The sequence below is a fragment of the Elephantulus edwardii genome, unplaced genomic scaffold (assembly GCF_000299155.1).
Source record: "Elephantulus edwardii isolate Elephantulus edwardi_28Jun2011 unplaced genomic scaffold, EleEdw1.0 scaffold00125, whole genome shotgun sequence".
Classification (NCBI taxonomy): Eukaryota; Metazoa; Chordata; class Mammalia; order Macroscelidea; family Macroscelididae; genus Elephantulus; species Elephantulus edwardii.
Genome location: NW_006399875.1, coordinates 8,041,540 through 8,059,636, shown reverse-complemented (window position 1 = coordinate 8,059,636; position 18,097 = coordinate 8,041,540). Strand labels below are relative to the sequence as shown.

General features: G+C 42.4%; 1 protein-coding gene across 2 annotated transcripts in view; it reads left to right on the top strand.

Moving 5' to 3' along the window:
• The window catches only part of CTNND2 (catenin (cadherin-associated protein), delta 2), a 1,564,764-nt gene that overhangs the window by 892,064 nt on the left and 654,603 nt on the right, over positions 1 to 18,097 (top strand). For both annotated transcript variants that reach the window (XM_006893173.1, XM_006893172.1), the window contains one exon: positions 12,074 to 12,268. In XM_006893173.1, the coding sequence (XP_006893235.1) occupies positions 12,196 to 12,268 (73 nt within the window). In that variant the 5' untranslated portion in view covers positions 12,074 to 12,195. The remainder of the gene's footprint in view (positions 1 to 12,073; positions 12,269 to 18,097) is intronic.

Below are 18,097 nucleotides of genomic sequence, written 5' to 3'. Positions count from 1 at the left end.
GGGCCAGGTTCCTGCCTGCTGTGGGCTGTTCCCTCTCAGAACAGCTCAGACCAGGGTTAACACTATGTCCCAGGTGAACAAGGACTGAGCATCCCAGCAGCATTCCTCTGCTCATACCAAGGGCTTTAATTGTGGTTCCAAGCAAGATGAGGTTATTGGCAGTCTCAGTCCCCTCTCCACCCATCATGACATTATTATCTGTGTATTACTTCATCATACATTGTGGGTCCAGTCAGAGCCCTTTTGGCCTTAAGTCTTGGAATCAGCATGAAGAAATCCTGTGAGCAACTCTTTGGAGAAGACAGTATGATTTGAAAACCAGTCAGACTCTATGGAATGGAGTCCTTATGGGGAAGTAACAGTACCTAGAGTTGAATCTTCTGTTGTATCATTTTTATGACTGTTTTGAAGTTCTGTTGGATATTTCAGATCCCTTTTATAAAAACGTAGCTGCTACAGTAATGAAATTTTGGATCAGAAAGTGTCCTGCTTAACTATTACAATCAGTTGTTGTATAGACTGTGGAATAGTGGATATACTTGTCAGGTAATATAATGTGGATTGGCTCCATGATGATAAAGTCACCCTGTCAAATTCTCATTGCTGGCGAAATCAGAACTGACTCGTACCTGACCCTCCAGCAGATTTGTAGAGGTTGTAAATAGCATGGAAGGAGAGTGCCTCTCTCTCTCTCCATGGAGTGGCTGGTGGATTTCAACCACTAGGTAGGTGCCACCTTTGGCTTAGATGCTCAGCTCACTATGGACTGTGACACCAGAATTCCCTAGAAACATTGAGATGTGTATCTCCTGGGCCTGGCCTTTGCTCTTGGTGCTTCTCCCTGGAGCTGCAGAACTGCTCCGCGTGACTCTGCTTCACTCTAGTTCTCCAGTAAAATGGCAAAAACTCCATGCAGACCTCCACGCCCAGGCTATCAACAATCGTATAACCCCCTGTGCTCTGTCCCTGTTCCCTGATTGAATACAATGGTGCTTATTCTCACGCTTGACACACAGAGATGCAGCTCTGCTAGCTAGGGGTCTTGTCTGGCTTGAAGAACCCTCTGTCCTCAGCTCTCAGAGTATATCCTGGCTCTCTATCAATGTGTGGTGACGGTAGGAATACATGAAGGCCTTGATCTATATGGACTGTGTGGTGTGTCTGTTTGCTCGTGTGGATGTTTGTGTACACACATGTTCCTGTGTGGTGCGAATGGCTAAATGCTGAGCAACTAGTTAAGGTGAGTGAGTCAAACCCACTGAGAGACACTTTAGAAAACAAACCTGGCAATCTACTTCCAAAAAAGTCACAGCCTTCAAAACCCTGTGTGGTGGGTCTATCCTGCACCAGTGCGAGTGCCAGGAGTGAAGAGCAAGCCCAACAGGCTGATTCCATATCATAGCAGCAGAGGAAAACTATGCCATAGACACTTTCTAAAAACTATCCTCTTTACAGGACTAGCTTGCCAGGTCTTTTCTCCAGCAGATTGTTGTGCTTAAGCTGAGTTCTTAACTGGCGTGCATCTATCTCTCACTTGTTATCTGTCTATATATCTATGCCACATTTTTTCATCTATCTATCACACATTTTCATCTGCCTCCATTTTATCTGTCTGTCCATCCAGCCAGCCAACCATCCATCCATCTTTCTGCCTTTCAGTCATCTGTGTATCTGTTTATAATCTGGCTGTCTCACTTAGGTGAAACTGACATGGTGACTGCGGCAGTGGGTTCTTGTGTATCAAGAAATGTGAGAATGGTGCAAGATAGAACAGGGCTTGGCCTTTTGTTCATAGGGTTGTTAGGAGTCATACTTGACGTTACCTAACAACACCTGTATATCTATCGTCTTTCTATCAGTTATCTCTCATCTGTACAATCTAGCCCAAAGAAACTGTTCAGCCTGTCATTGTGGAATTGAATGTACTTTTTGGCTAAAATGAAAGAAGAGCCTTCTGGACTCCCTGACCCAGAGAAAGCCTGGCTTGATTGAGCAAGTTAAGCAGTAGGGATCTGAGCACAGTTGAACCTCTCTGCTGTGCCTGGTAGTCTTCCTCATGTCAGGAACTCCCTGCAGGCCACCTTCTGGTGCTCTCTTCCACCAGTGCTTGCTGGGTTCAACACACAGGTTTGCTCTGTGCCCTATATGCTTCGTTCAATACTTAAATCAACATGTACCCACATGAGAGAACATTGTCTCTCTTTAGTCCAAGAGAAATGACAGCCATCATCAGCTGTTTGTCTGTGTGTCAGTTGGTCAGTTTAAGAGACCTTAGGCGGTAACTACCTTCTTTTTGAAGCCTGAGCCATACCACCTAGTGTGAATGGCTCTATTATCACCCCTTTATAACAATGGAGGAAGCCAGAGCTCTCTGAGGTTCAAGGAAGGCTATTGATTCACCCAATTGATTAGAGGAGGAGGCAGATTCCAGTTCACATCTTCTAAGTTCCCTGAGAAACGCATCTGAGATGAAGCAGCCAAGTTTCTGCTTTAGCTAGTGTTTCTGTTGACCACATCTTTTGAACATTCTACCTCACCACCCTTAAGGCCCCTTTTCAGGTTCTGAATTTTATGGTAGGCCATCACTATAAGCTGGAGTGAGTAAACGGCCAAGCACAGAACCAGGGTGTATCTGAGGCCTGGTCCTACTCCACTCACCAGGAGTCCAAGTCACCCACCTCTTGGAGCCTCGGCACCTAGCCTTCTCTGAGCCTCCGTACTACCACCAACCCCAACACTCCCAGAGTGACAACAAGTGACTGGCTTCTCTGCTAAACGAGCCTCCTCTCAAGCTGTTGTCGTTCGGTACCACTGAGTGGCCTATGGCTCATAGCTACACTATGAAGAAGAGATTGATGCCTGTGGAACCATCCTCACCATCAGCTACTGCAGTCACTGTGCACTCAGCCTGTTGTATTGTTAGGTGCTGTTGAGTCAACAGCTATGACCCCTGATGACCCTATAAACTGTGGCTCTGAACCTTTGTCCTGTCCTGTGCCTTCTTCATCCATCAAATACTTGAGTCCTTTGTCATAGTCTCTATGTCAGTGTATCTCATTGAGGTTCTTTCTCTCTTTTGCTGACCCTCCACCTTTCTGAGCTTTATGTCCCTTTCCAAGGACTGGCCCCTCCTAACAACATGCCCAGCAATGTGAGATGAAGTTCTACCATCCTTGTCTCCATGAAGCACCTTAGTCACACTTTCTCCAAAGCAAACTTGTTTGTTTTTACGGCAGCCATAGGATAGTCAGTACTCTTCTCCAGGACCACAGCTCAAAGGCATTGATGATTCTTCTGTCATACTCACTCATTGTCCAACTTTCAGATGCATAGCATGGAATTGAAAAGATCTTGGCTTGAATCAGGTGCACTTTGGGCATTAAATGGACATCCTTGTTCCTTAATACCTTGGAGAAGTCGTTGACAGTAGATTTTCAAAATGCAACAAAGGCTTCTTTAGATTTCTCAAGTGCTTGTACTAAAGATGTTGATTGTGGATCCAAGCAAGATGAACTTTGTTGACAACTTCCATAGTTTCCCATCTATTGTGATGCTGCCTGTTAACCAGTAGTGAGGAGATTTTGTCTTCTTGATGTTGAGATAGCTTTCATATTGTATCTTTGAACTTCTGCATTTCAAGTCCTCTTTGCTTTCGGCAAGCAGGGTCATTTCATTTGCGTAACACAGGTTGTTGTTGAGTCTTCCTCAGTTTCTGATGCCACATTCTTCTTTATAAGGTTTAGCCTTTTGAATGATTTGTTCAGCATACAGATTGAATAGGTACAGATAAAGTATATAGCCTGGCTTCACAAATTTCTAAAATTTGGACCATGCTCTGTTCACACAACAGCTGCTTTATATTAGAAACAGGTTTCCCAGGAACACAATTAACTTCCCCCTTCTTCTCAGTGTTAACAAAAATTTGTTATGATTGAAACCGTCCAATGCTTTTGCATGGTTAATAAAATACAAAGAGTCCTCCTTCTGGTGTTCTCTGCTTTCAGCCAAGATACATCTAGCATTAATAATGATATCCTTGGTTCCACAGACTTAAAAATCCAGCCTGAATTTAACACAGTTTTCTGTGTGTGCAGTATTTTAGGTATTTTTTTAAAATAATCTTCAGCAAGATTTTGTTTGAATGCAGTAAGAGTGGTATAGTAATTTTCACATTCTTTTAGATCACTTCTTTTGGGAATGGAAACAACCATGGATCTCTTTGACCTGGTAGGTCAGGTGGTCAAGCAGTACAGAATTAAATGGCTGAGGACATTTCATTCAAATGACTCTTGGTTCCAGAAATTCAGCCCCATGTCACCTTAGAAGCCCTTCTAAGGCTTCTAGGGCCTCATAGGCCTGCAAGAGACATGGTATGAACAGGGGACTACGCACATAATACAACACATACTGGTTTTTATCATGGATCACTATGACTCTTTCAGTTCACATTTATAATTCGAATATATGTCTTCAAACCCATCTTCAGAAATGGATTACGTGTGAAAATAACTTGCCAGTGTCTGAGCTCTCTTTAATCACTTTCTCCTGTAGAGAGAGATAAGAGGAGGAATTGAGAAGCTAACATTGGATCATAGAGAAATCACTCCAGAAATTGGCTCTAGCGTTTCTTATGGATACTGGTGTTCACCTTACATGAGAGATGACCTCCAGGCTAATGATCTGGCTTATGGTGTCTCTTTTCTCTTTGCCCTTTGGCCTGTTCATGTTTTAGTGGACTTCTGACCCTCAACTAGGACAAGTTCAAACTCCCATAATTGTTTTTTCACACCAAGAATGGTGAGAATATTTGGTCTTGACATCTGTGGCATTTTCAATAAAGGCAAAGTTTGCTAATTTCCCCGCCCCCCCCCTTGTTGTTTTGGCATTGTTTGAGTTCCTGGCAAAGTTATGAGTGTTCTTGAATGGTATTATTTTAAACCCTGTTGAATGCATTGGGTTCCCTGTCAAATACATGTAATGGTAAAAGAGCATTAGCATGAAAGGAAAAGGCAGTGTCCATGAATCAGCACTATCTGTATATGAACTTAGACAAATGACAATAGTTATAGAGCAGGGTTCAGGTCTTTTGTTCATAGGGTCACTATGAGTCATATTTGACTAGATGGCACTTAACAATAGCATATTTTTATTAATGTCACTAAAGATGACGATTTGAACTGCTTCATAGAGCATCATATTGCATAGAAGCTCTTGCTTGTGAAATTACACTGAAGCTCTTGCTTGTGAAATTTCAACCCAAATGGGAAGCAGGCAGAGGGGCCCACTGAAAGGTTAGTGACCAACACACCTTCCAAGTAGCCAGACTGACACCATATTTGAGCAAGACACTACTGTTTATATCTTCTTCTTGGTGTCATTAAGTTCCAGTGAGTTGCCTGTGACTTGTAGAGATGCTATGAACAGCAGATTGAGACCTTGTCTTCTCCTGTGCTATCCACACACTCTCAATTGGACTGACACCATACTTGAGCAGGACCCTGCTGTTTGTATCTTCTTGGTGTTGCTAAGTGCCAGTGAGTTGCCTATGACTTGTAGAGATGCTATGAACAGCAGATTGATACCTTGTCATCTCCTGTGCTATCCACACACACTCCACCGTTCTAAAGCCCGTAGTTGTAGTCACTGTGTCAACCCATCTCATTGAAGATCTCCCTCTTTTTCATCCACCATTTATTTTTCCCAGCATGATACCTTTTTTCTAAAGTCTGGTCCCTTCTGACCACATTTCCAAAGGATGTGAGATGACGTTTCAGCATCCCTGCCTCTAAGTTTGGATCCTTATCACATCAAAGTCCAATGTCCAAGAGTTTTGGTTGCTGGCAGTGCAGACCTTCTGTTGACTAGGACTGAACTGCTTCAGACTGATTTGAAGCCATGATCAAAAGTCAGATATTCACGGAGATAAACTGTATTGTAAGCTTGCTTTGCTCCTTGCCTAGGATTCTCACTAATTTGCTTCTGCTTCATGGTAATAATAACAATCATGTCATGCCAGGTAAATAAATTTAGGAAGAGAATTTTCACAAACTGAGATAATGTCTGTACCTGAAACCTGAGTAGATCCTTATTTTTTATTGTCAGATATATGGGTTATTATTGAATTATGGAGAAGTGATGCCATTACTACTCAGAATCAACCAAAGGTGAATACCTTATTTACCTATACAGTATTTGGATATAATGGCTCTCTTTGTTTTAAACTTTTCATTCTTTAGCAATATCAAGAGCTCTAGGAGCAAGAATTGACAGCAGGAACTAAATGCCTCTCCTACTTAAATACAACCCTGAAAAGTATGAGTGTTTGATAATATTCAATGTGCTGTCGGCACTTGATAAATCAGACGCGGTGAACCTAATCATGCAAAACAGTAATTTTGAATCTACCATTCATAGGAATGTTCTCTGAATCAGAACTTATTTAATTACTGGCAAAGGAGACTGTAAGGAACTTTCCTGCCTTCTTCATTTCTCTGAAAACATTCTTTGAGTTTTGTTGATGCAAAATTAATTGGGAACTTCCCCAGTTATTCATAAATGCTTAATTGTATGTTTATTTAAAATTACAGTGATCTATAACCGCAACAATGGGCACGAGTATGCCTGAGGTTGTGTGGATGGCGGAGGATAGGACAGGGTTCACATCTGCCGTTCACAGGGTCCCTTGTGAGTCATACTCAGCTGGATGGTACCTACCCACAAACAACGTCAATGGTAAGCTGAAGATAAGGAGCCCATTGTTGCAGGGCCTGTATGCCTGACTCACCAGGAGAAGGGTGTGGCAGTCTGCTTCCATAAACATTTGCAGCTTTGAGAATCCTTTGCAGAAGTTCTGTTCCATATTACAGGGCCACTTTGAGTCATAATAAATGTTTATGTTATTAATTATAAAGATTGGAGCAAAACACCACACTATCATTTCAAAGCTTTGGAGTCATCTTTCCCCAGTTACATTGTTGTTGTTGTTGAGATTTTGTTGTTGATGTCCTTGCAGACTTAGAGCATGCACAAGAACATAAAGCAGTGCCTACCCTTGTGCCAGCCCCATAACTTTACAACGTTGCATATGCTATGGAGAAGTTCTGCTCTGTGGTATAAAATCACTATGAGTCATACGTGGTTTTTTTGTTGTTTTTTTTTGTGTGTGTGTTTTTTTTTAATGCGTGTACCGTCAAATTGGATCTGACTGGTACAGGAGGCGACTGTTCCTCCTTCTTCAGCAGAGCATCTGGTGGATTTGAACCGTGTACTTCTGGGATTGCAGTGCAGTTTCCTGCCGAGTCATAAGTTTTTATATTCTTCTTTATAAATGCTGGTTGGATTGAGAAATTATTGTAGATTCACACAATGGAATACTATGCAGCACGCAGGATCAATAATTTTGTAAATTATTACCTAACTTTGGAGGGACTGAAGAGCAATATGATGAGTGAACTAACTCAGTTCCACAAGGATAAATATTGTGTAAAACCATTCTTGTAGAATGAGTATAGGATCCAAGGGAGGTGGGAGAGGCTGGAAGCAAAAGGATGTGGATGTGTAGGGGGAGGGGGAGGATTAATCAACGGACTGTATAATTTGATGGGTGGGCGGTGAGGGAAACTGAAAAAAAATTTGAATTTGTATTAGAATTTTGTAAATAAATTAGTAGAAAATTAAAAAGAAAATGGAAATCTAAGGGCAAGTAAATAAAAAAAGTAATGTTTGATAAATGGATGATCAACATCTCACTAAAGAAAGGGAAGACAGAAAGGAATAGTAAGATGCATGGAAATCAGAATCACAGTAGAAAGTGGGAAATGTAGGATCATATTCTTGGTATGGAAATGAATGAATGTTGAAAAAAATGTGAATGGATAGTTAAATGAAAAATTAATTTGCTTTGTAAAGGTCACTCAAATACACACACAGAAAAAAGTAAAAAATAAGTTAATAAGTCACTGTCTCCTTTAAAAAAGTAAATCTTATTATTATTATGTGCCATCTAGTCGCCTGTGAGTCATAACAACCCTGTTATCATTAGCTCTAAAACCTGATCTATCCTGGCCCAATCTCATCATTTCCAACAGACTTGATCCCATTGCTCCAGTCACTGACAATCTTCTCATCCTTGGTCTTCCTCTCCTGCACTGTCCCTCTACCCTTCCAAGCATGATGTCCCTCTCCAAGCACTGACTCTTCTTGCCTCCAGGGAGCAGCCTGGTTTCACCCTCTCCAGGACAGACCTATTGGTTCTCTTAGCAGTCCACGATATGATCAACACTCTTCTCTAGCTCCACAAGTCAAAGGCATCAATATTTCTTCTGTCATCCTTAGTTGTTGTCCAACTCTCTTGTGCATAGAAAATAATTGTGAATAATATGGCCTGGATCAGGAGCACCTTAATCTCTAGAATGACATTGTTGCTCTTCAGTACTCTAGAGAGGTTCCTGACAGCAAACTTTCTTAATTTAATTCATCTTTTCATTGCCTCACTGCTGGTGCCAAGAGTACTGATTGTTGAACCAAGGAAGCTGGAGTTATCAACAATCTCAGTCTCTTCTCCATCTATCATGAATCTGCTAATTGGCCAGAAATGCACAGTCTGAAGTAATCAATCAATATCTTAATTCAAATATGAAAATTCCTTGGACTACAAAGCAGCCCCATTGTTCATTATTGGAAGACTGTCTTTAAAATGAACACCAGTACAAAACCAAACCAACCTAACAACAAAACTCATTGTGATGCCACGTAAGAGTAAATTCATTGTTGTTGTTGATGTTGTTATGTGCTGTTGAGTCTAGTACAACCCATGACCCCATGTTGCCCTATGAACAACAGATCTTAACTCTTTCCTACCCTGGGCCTTCCTCATACTTCCTGACACTCACAGCAACAGTCACCATGTCAATCCACCTGGTCGAGGGTCTTCATCGCCTTTCTGAGCGTCAGCTTCCTCCAAGGAATAGCCCCCATCCTAGCAGCGTGCGCAAAGTAAGTGAAGAGATCCATCGTCTTTGCTTCCAGAGAGCACTCTGGCTGCACTTTCTTCAAGATATACTTGTTCTTTTGACAGTCTTTGCTCCCTTCTCCAACACCACAGCTCAAAGGCATCAATTCTTCTGTCATCTTTAGTCACTCTCTAGATCTCAGATGTATAGCAAGTGATCAGAAAGACTGTGGTCTGAATCAGACATACCTTAGTCCTCAAACAGACATCATTACTCCTCAGTAATTTGAAAAGGGCCCTAACTGTAGATTTTCCCAGTGCAATACATCTCCTGACTTTATAGCTGCTAGTGCCAAAGGGTATTAATTGCGGATCCAAATAAGATGAACTTGTTGACAGTTTCAGTCTTTTCTCCATCTATTATGATGTTGCCTATTGGTCCAGTGCTAAGAGGTTTTACTTTCTTGATGTTAAGATGCAGTCCATATTGAAGATTGTATTCTTTGATCTTCTTTAACAAGTGCTTTAAATCCTCCTCAGTTTCAGCAAGCAAGATTGTGCCATCTGCATATGCAGGTTATTAATGAGTATTCCTCCAATCTTGATGCCACGTTGTTCTTCACAGAATATAGCTTCTTGAATAATTTGCTCAGCTTACAGATTGAGTAGGTATGGAGAGAATACAACCCTGATACACTCCCTTCTTAATTTTAATTTTTTTTCTAATTCATTGAGTCAGAAGAGACTCCTAGCTGACCCTCCAGTGGGTTTTCACACAGGAGATTGCCCATCTTTCTCGCTTGGGGCAGCTGGCTGTCTTTAGGTTGGCAGCACAACACCCTAACCACAATGAAAACACAACTGCCACCAGTGTTTTAATTGTTTGTTGCCTTCCAGTTGAGTATGACTCATAGCAACCCTATGAACAACAGACCTGAACCCTGTTCTATATGGTACCAACCTCATCATGTCTTACCTACTTGAGCCCCTTGATACAGTCATTGTATCAATCCACCTCTTTAAGGATCGTCTTTGATTTTGCTAACCCTTCACCTTTCTAAGCATGATTTGCTTTTCCATGGAATAGCATCTCCTAGAAACACTCTCAAAGCATTAGAGATGAACCATCATAACCATCACTTCAAAGAAGCACTCTGGCTACACTTTTCCCAAGACATACCTGTTTGTTCTTTTGTCAGTCCATGGAATATTCAATACTCTTCACCATCACAGTTCAAAGGCATCAGTTCTTCTGTCATCCTTATACATTGTCCAGCTCTCATATGTATAGTAAGTGATTGAAGAGACCATGGCCTGAATCAGGCACAACTTAGTCTTCAAACTATTATCATTGCCCTTCAGTATTTTGAAGAAGTCTCTGACAGCTGACTTCCCCAATCAATAATATGGCTCCTGATCTCCTGACTGCTGGTACCAGTAATGTTTATTATTGATCCAAATAAGGGGAGATCATTGACAATTTCAGTCTTTTCTCTATTGATCATGATGTTGCCTCTTGGCCCAATGGTGAGGACCTTTATTTTCTTGACTTTAAGATGTAAGCCTGTTGTAATTCAAACCACATGCCTTTGGGATTTTGGTGCAGCTTCTCATCACTAGGCCACTGACACTCCCTGCCACCACTAGTGTTGTTGTTGCTGTGTACCATTGAGTCTAAACCAATCTGTCGCTGGGTTTTCAGAGACGGTTAACCATGCAGGAGGAGATTTCCCATCTTTCTGCAGGGCAGCTGGTGGATTTGAACTGTGTGCCTTTGGGACTGCAGCACAGTTTCTTACCACTCCTATTTAGCTCATCAGAGGTAGAATTATCCATAATTCTCACCAGAAAATAGGGAACCACAAAACTGTCCCTTTAGGCTGAAGTAGGGCATTATGAATTGGGGCTATTCAAAGGAATTGACAGCTAAATTCCAACATGATGGATGACTATTGCCTGTGGGGATTTACCTGAAGCTATACCTTTATATACACATGGGATTTCTGGTGGCCTAGTGGCAAGAAGCTGCTCTGCAATCTCAAAGCCATGTGGTTCGAGGCCACCAGCAGCTCTGCGGGAGAAGACTGGGCAGTCTCCTCCAGTCTTATTTACTACTGTCTCTGAAAACCTACTGGAGTGTCAGCTGTGGATCATTTCTGACTCTACAGTACACAACAACAACAACAACAACAACAACAACATAGCTTGAAAAAGTGCAGCCAGAGTGCTCCTTGGAGGCAAAGATGACAAAGCTTTATCTCATATAGTTTGAGTATGTTACTAGGAGAAGCGATTCCTTCTAGAAGGAAGTCACACTTGGGAAGATGGAGGGACAGCAAAGGAGAGGAAACCCCTCACCTGGGTGAATTGACACAGTGACTACAGCAGTGGCCTTGAGTGTTTGTCGTGACACAAATGACAATTGTCAGATACTGGGAAGCTGAATGATGCCAGCCCGTCACTGACACAGGCAGTGGCACGCACGTGCACCTTAACCTGGGGTAGCAGACCACAGGCAAATGACTCGGTGGGGAGGAAGAAGAAGAGAGAGCAGGGAAATAGGACTTCAAATGTGTTTTCTTTCATTCTTGCTCCTCTGGAGGATTCAGGCTGTAGGTCAGGACATTCTGGTTCAGTCACAAAGCAGGAGGGGCCACACATGAAGACTCACTAGGGCTCAGTCCTCATGAACAGTATCACATGGCTTCCGCTGTGATCCAGGCCCTGACACATCCGTTTACTTGTTTTCTGGTGTGAAGTGGAGGGAACAAGGATTATGAAGTAACTAATGATTCGGGTTGGACTGTTTGCTGACCATTTTAGTGGAAGGGACCCTGCATAGACCATGGAAAATGGGACATTTCCGTGGCCCCATTCAGTGTGGGTTTATCTGGGAAACATTGTCATCTGTGTGTGAGATGGAGTTTGGAGCAGAGCAGGGCGCCTGGGTGATGGTGATAAGGTGATTAGCTTGATGTATGGCTGCCGTTTCATGCACTCTTTTGATTTTCTGCAGATTTCATCAATTCTCTTGAACGAAAATCTTTTCAAATGTGGCTTTGATAACAAAAGCCCTGGCTGCGTGGAGGTCTGGCCCTAATGTCCTCCATTCCTTTCTTGCAGCTGGATCCCGAGCCTCCTACAGCAGCCAGCACGGCCACCTGGGTCCCGAGCTGCGGGCCCTGCAATCCCCAGAGCACCACATAGACCCCATTTATGAAGACCGCGTCTACCAGAAACCCCCTATGAGGAGTCTCAGCCAGAGCCAGGGGGATCCTTTGCCGCCAGCACACACGGGCACCTACCGCACGAGCACAGGTGTGTACCCAGTGCCCGCGTGGGGGCCTGTCTGAGGTGGAGCAGGTGCAGTATTAAGGGTGCTTTATGGGAGGCCTGGAGGTGGGGGAGTGTTTGTGTTGGGGGGACGAGAGAGATGTGTATGCATAGTGTATAGTATGCATGCATGTGGATGGCATGTGATATATATTTGCATGTGGCATATATATGTGCTGTGAGTTTGTACATGGTGTGTGTAGTGTATCTGTGATGTCTGCATAATGTGTGGGGCACATTTTGTGCGCATGTTTGTGCATTTTCTGCCTGCAGTATATGCATATGGGTGTGTATGTGGTAAGGGAGTGTGTATGGGGTGGATGGAGTGATGTGCTTGGGGTGTGCGATATTTGTGTCTGTCTGTGTATGGGTGTGATGCGTGCACATATTCAATCTACAAGCAGGGCTTGTGTGTCTGTGGTATGTGTTTGTGATGAGGAGGGGAATGTATGTGACATGTGTTATGGTGTGTATTTTTATATTTGTGGTGTATACAGTGTGGAGTGTGTTCCTGTAAGTGTGATAGGTGTGTAACATGTCTATTATGGTGACGTGTGTGTATCTTGTAAATGTATGTCGTTTGTGTTATATGTGGTATGCATAGATAATGAATGTTGAGTACACGTATGGAGTTGTGACATATATGGTTTGTGTTGTGTTACATGCCTTCTATATTATGGTCTGTGCGATATGGTTTGCAGTGTGTAATGTATGTGTGTGGCATATGTGGAGTGTGTGGATGTGATACGTGTGTGGTATAAGTGCATGATGAGTTGTTGTAGAATGTGTGTGTGTTTTTGTGGCGTATGAGTGTGTTTGTGGTATATGTGGTGCATGTGTGGTGTGTATGGCATATCTGTGTTGTGAAGTGTGTGTCTGTATGATTGTGGTTGTGGTGTATGTGTCTGTGTGTGGTGTATATGTGTGTGCTTTGTGTTGTGATGTGTATAGTGAATATGTTATATGTGTGGGTGGTATATGCCTGGCATATATGGTGTGTGGTGGGTGTTGTGGAGCGTGTGTTTGTGGTGTAGGAGGGGTGTGTGTGTGTGTGTGTGTGTGTGTGGTGTATTTGGCATATATGCATGTGTTTTGAGTGTTGTGCAGTGTGTGAGGGCTGTATGTGAAGTGTGTTACGGTGTATGTGATGTATGTGTAAACAGTGTATGTGTGTGTGGTGATTGTTCTGGAGCGTGTGTGTGTGGTTCTGTTTGTGGTCTGTGTGTTGTGCATGTGGTTTGTGTTGTGATGTGTGTTAAGGTGTACGTGATGTATTTGTATGATGGTGGTCTCTGTCGTTTATGTGGATGTGTTGATTGTTGTAGAGAGTGTATATGTGCGTGTGTTTGTAGTGTGTGCAATCTGTGTGTGATATATATGTATGTGAAGTGGTACCTTGTTTGGCTCTACAGTCAACACTCTTGGCACCAGCAGTCAGGAATCAAAAGATGAATTGTACTGGGTAAATCTGCTGTCAGGGACCTGTCCAGAGTACTGACAAGCAACAGTGTCAGTCTGGAGACTAAAGTGTGTCTGATCCAGGATATGATCATTGTCATAACTTGCTGTGCATCAAAAAGCTGGACAATGACTAAGGATAATAGAAGAAGAATCGATGCCTTTGAATTGTGGTACTGGAGAAGAGTATTGAACCTACTATGTACTGGCAAGAAAACAAATAGGTCTGTTTTGGAGAAGGTGAAACCAAGACTTGGAAACTAGGATTTTGAAGCTCTGTCTCACATACTTTGGGCACGTGGCCAGGAGGGACCAGTCCTTGGAGAAGGACATCATGCTCGGAAGGGTGGAGGGACAGTGCAGGAGAGGAAGACCCTGGATGAGATGGATTGATACAGTAACTAGGGCAATGGAGGTAGGTGTGTTGGAGTCAGTGAGCCTGGCTCAGGACAGGGCAGGCTTCAGAGCTGTTGTACATAGGGTCGCTATGAGTTTCAGGTGACTCAACGGAACATAACAACAACAACAGCAATAAGGTGGTATGTGTGGTGTATATGGTGCTAAGGTGGTATGTGTGGTGTATATGGTGCATGTATGTGGTGAGTTTTGTGGAGTGTGTTATTGGTATATATGGTATGTGTGTGGTGTATACGGCACATGTGTACACACGCTGAGTGTTGTACAGTGTGTATGTGTTATGGTATGTATGGTGTATGGGGATGAAGGTGGTCTGTATGTGGTGTGCATACTGTGCTGAGTGTTATGGAGTGTGTAGTGTATTTGTAGGCAATGATTACTGCTGACCAATCTCTATCCAAAAGAAAAGGGTACAGTGGGGTTATAGTGCTCTGTCCCCACTGAGGTGACAGGAAGAGAGCAATATTCATATTTTAATTTGGGTAAATTAATGCAGTTAATGAATATAATAAATAATCAAAGCAAACACAATTCTTACACAATGTCTAACATGTATATGTCTAATTCTGGCAATGGTTTTTTAAAGATCCAATCTGTTTATTAACTATATGTATATTTATCAAGATGGTGGTTCGGTTTTGTGTGTGTGTGTGTGTGTGTGTGTGTGTGTGTGTGTGTATGTGTGTGTGTGAGACAGAGAGAGAAAGAGAGAGAGAATCAGTGAGCCTGGCTCAGGACAGGGCAGGCTTCAGAGCCACTGTACGTAGGGTTGCTAGGAGTTGCAGGTGACTCAGTGGCACATAACGACAACAACTTAAGTTGTCAATATTCTTTCAAATTAGATACTTAAAGTCACAGAGGTAAATAAATATAAGTGTAAAAAGAATATGTCTTTATATATATATGTAAAATCTACCAGCTACTCTATCCACTTCTGAAATGGCAGGCCTCTGACAACCCTATGTACGATTCATTGTAGAGAGGATTAAACCAGGCTGCTTCTTGGAGGCAAGGATTCTGGGGCTTCGTCTGACATACTTTGGACATGTTGTAAGGAGAGACAGGTCTTTAGAGAGGGACATCATGCTGGGTAGAGTAGAGGGACGGTGCAGGAGGGGAAGACCCTCTATGAGGTGGATTGATTCAGTGACTGGGGTAATCGGATGGGTGTGTCAGAGGCAATGAGATTGGCACAGGACAGCAGGGTTTAGGGCTGTTGTACGTAGGGTCACTATGAGTCGCAAATGACTCGACGGCACATAACAACAACAACAACAACAACCAGCTGCTCTGTGAAAGAAGGGCGGACAGCATCTTCCTAAGTGCAATCCTGCCTCTGAAAGCCCCCTGTAGGGTGTGAGCTATGGGCTGGTTGTGACTCGACAGCACATAACAACAACAGCAACAACATACATTTACTATTAACAAGCCATATTTTAAAAGGCAAACATAGAATTGACTTCATTCACTCTGTCAGATCAAATCATATGAATTTGTTAGCTGTGGTTCAAACAACTATAAAGCTCGCCTGGGTTAAATATGTGTCAGGCGTTAAGCACAGTTGTGAAAAAAGACACGTTTTTAGAATATTAATAAAATATTTGGTGGAATGCCATGATGAAAGCATTTACCTTAACTAGAAAATCATTACAATTAAAATAAGAACAGCACTTGTTCTAAAGCCTACATTGAAGGAAAACTCAGCATCTTAGTTCTCTCTTTGCCCTGACCATGCCTGCTCCGGGGACAAGGCCAGGGCCACACAGCTGAGGCTCCACAGCCTTAGTGTTGTGACTTTCAGAGACCACTGCACAGAGAAGGGCGATTTTTCAGGACTGTGTGATAAGACTAAATTACATTTGTACCAATCAACGCCAACTAAGGTGTTTTCATAGCTGATTGTAGATATTTACATTTTAAGATTTCACTAAATTCTTGATAGGCAAGCACAGAATATCCTTTATTATGTTTGATAGTGTAAATAAATACCATATGTGTTTATATAAACAAAGAAGATTTGGATATTTTCTCCCCATTGGTCATGCAGATCCATGCCTATAGAAGTTAAGAGTATCTTAAGGTTTAGTTTTTGAATATTACTGAGTAAGGTTTATTTTATTTCCATCTACCCTTATTATTTTGAATTCAACTTGCTGTTACTTTCTTTTTATTGTGCTTTGAGGGTAAGTTTGTAAGTAGTTTTCCAGTCAGCTATTCATACATGTTTTGTTATACAATATTCATTTAGACGTAAATTGCATACAATACAGCTACAACTCTCCACTTCCACCCTGTGATTCTTGCTTCCATTAATCCTCCATCCTAATGTTTTCTGTTTTCTAAACTTTATTTTTTAGGAAAAGCTATTCTCTTGACCTTATATGGTTGGCTATTCTAAATAGTTATTGATCACCTTACAGGCTTGTCTTTTGTTTACCAGCAAGTTGAGGTATGAGGGGTGAGTTTTACTTCTGGGTTGGAGGGTGACGAGTCTACCAGCCTCTGACCGACCAGGAAGCCTGGTCGTTTCTTTGTTGTCGAGTTTTTCCAACACATCTTTTAGAAGGAGGAAACAGCTTCTGTGACTTTAAGTATATAATTTGAAAGACATAAGCTGACAACATAAGTTAATATGTGCCATTGAGTCACCTGTGACTTCTAGCGACACTCTCTATAGCAGCTGTAAAGCCTGCTTGAGCCTGTCTCACTGATTCTGACACACTAACCCCCGTTGCTGCAGTTACTGTACACAACATACACTTTAGGCATGTTGTCAGGAGGCCCCAGTCTCTGGAAAAGGACATCGTGCTTGAAAAAGTGAAGGTCAGAGGAGAGACAGACCCTCAATGAGTTGGATGGACACCATGGTTGAGATGATGGACTTAAATCAGCAGACATTCTGAGGATGACAAAGTATCAGGCAAGGTTTTGTCTGTTGTACAGAGTTTCTGTGAGCCAGAGTCCACTCAACGCACCTAGTATTCTCTTAGAGATGAGCGAGAGTGAGAGCGAGAGCGAGAGCTATGCAAAGATGAGCCATGCAGATAGTCTAGAGCCATTTTTAAGTCTTTAAATATGGACAGTCTTACACTATAACCTGCACCCTTAACAAATTGCAGAGAAGACAGAGGAATCTCAAGGAAGGGGGAGTTTGTACTTGCTTGGAAGGACTGGGGCAATTTGGTCGCAGCTGAAGCAAGACTGGGAGATGGTTTGGATTGGATTAGGGATACTGATGTGTGTGGAGACATGCTTCGGTGGTGTGACGGACCCTGCCAATGTGTGTTACAACATGGGCTTCCTTGTGATGATGGTGCTAGCCAGCTGTGTCCCTGAATACCCTCGTCCCCTGGACACATTTCCACCTAGTTCATCAGGGTCCAATGGAGTCTATCTAAGGGTTCTTATTCCACAATGGTCATCTTGTTGACTTTGTGTTTGTAAGCATCATTGTTTCAAAACAACAATAAGCCCATTTTCATCTGTAGAATTTACTGGTGTTCTATTTATTATTCTGTACACAAGGTCGCTATACATCATAGGTGACTCAATGGCACATAACAACAAAAACAATCTATAACAGGTTTGGAAGCAGGAGTGGCATCCACTTCCTAAACAACATGCCTCCGGAAGCTCTATGATCTTTGATAAATATTGATGGTTGTAGAGGGGCTTCAGGTCTTTTGTTTGTAGGGTCACTATGAGTCGTGCTCTATTCAAAGGCAACAACAACAATATATTATTCTATATATAATATGCTTTGTGTTGAGCTCTGTTGCTTAAGTGGTAAGAAGTGGTACTGCCGACTCAAAGGCATATAATTCAAACTCACCAGATGCTCCTTGGGAAAAAGATGGGCAATCTCCTCCCATGTAACTCATGACCACTGCAAATCCACTAGAGGTTCGGCTATTAATTAGTTCCAGCTCAAGAGCAAAT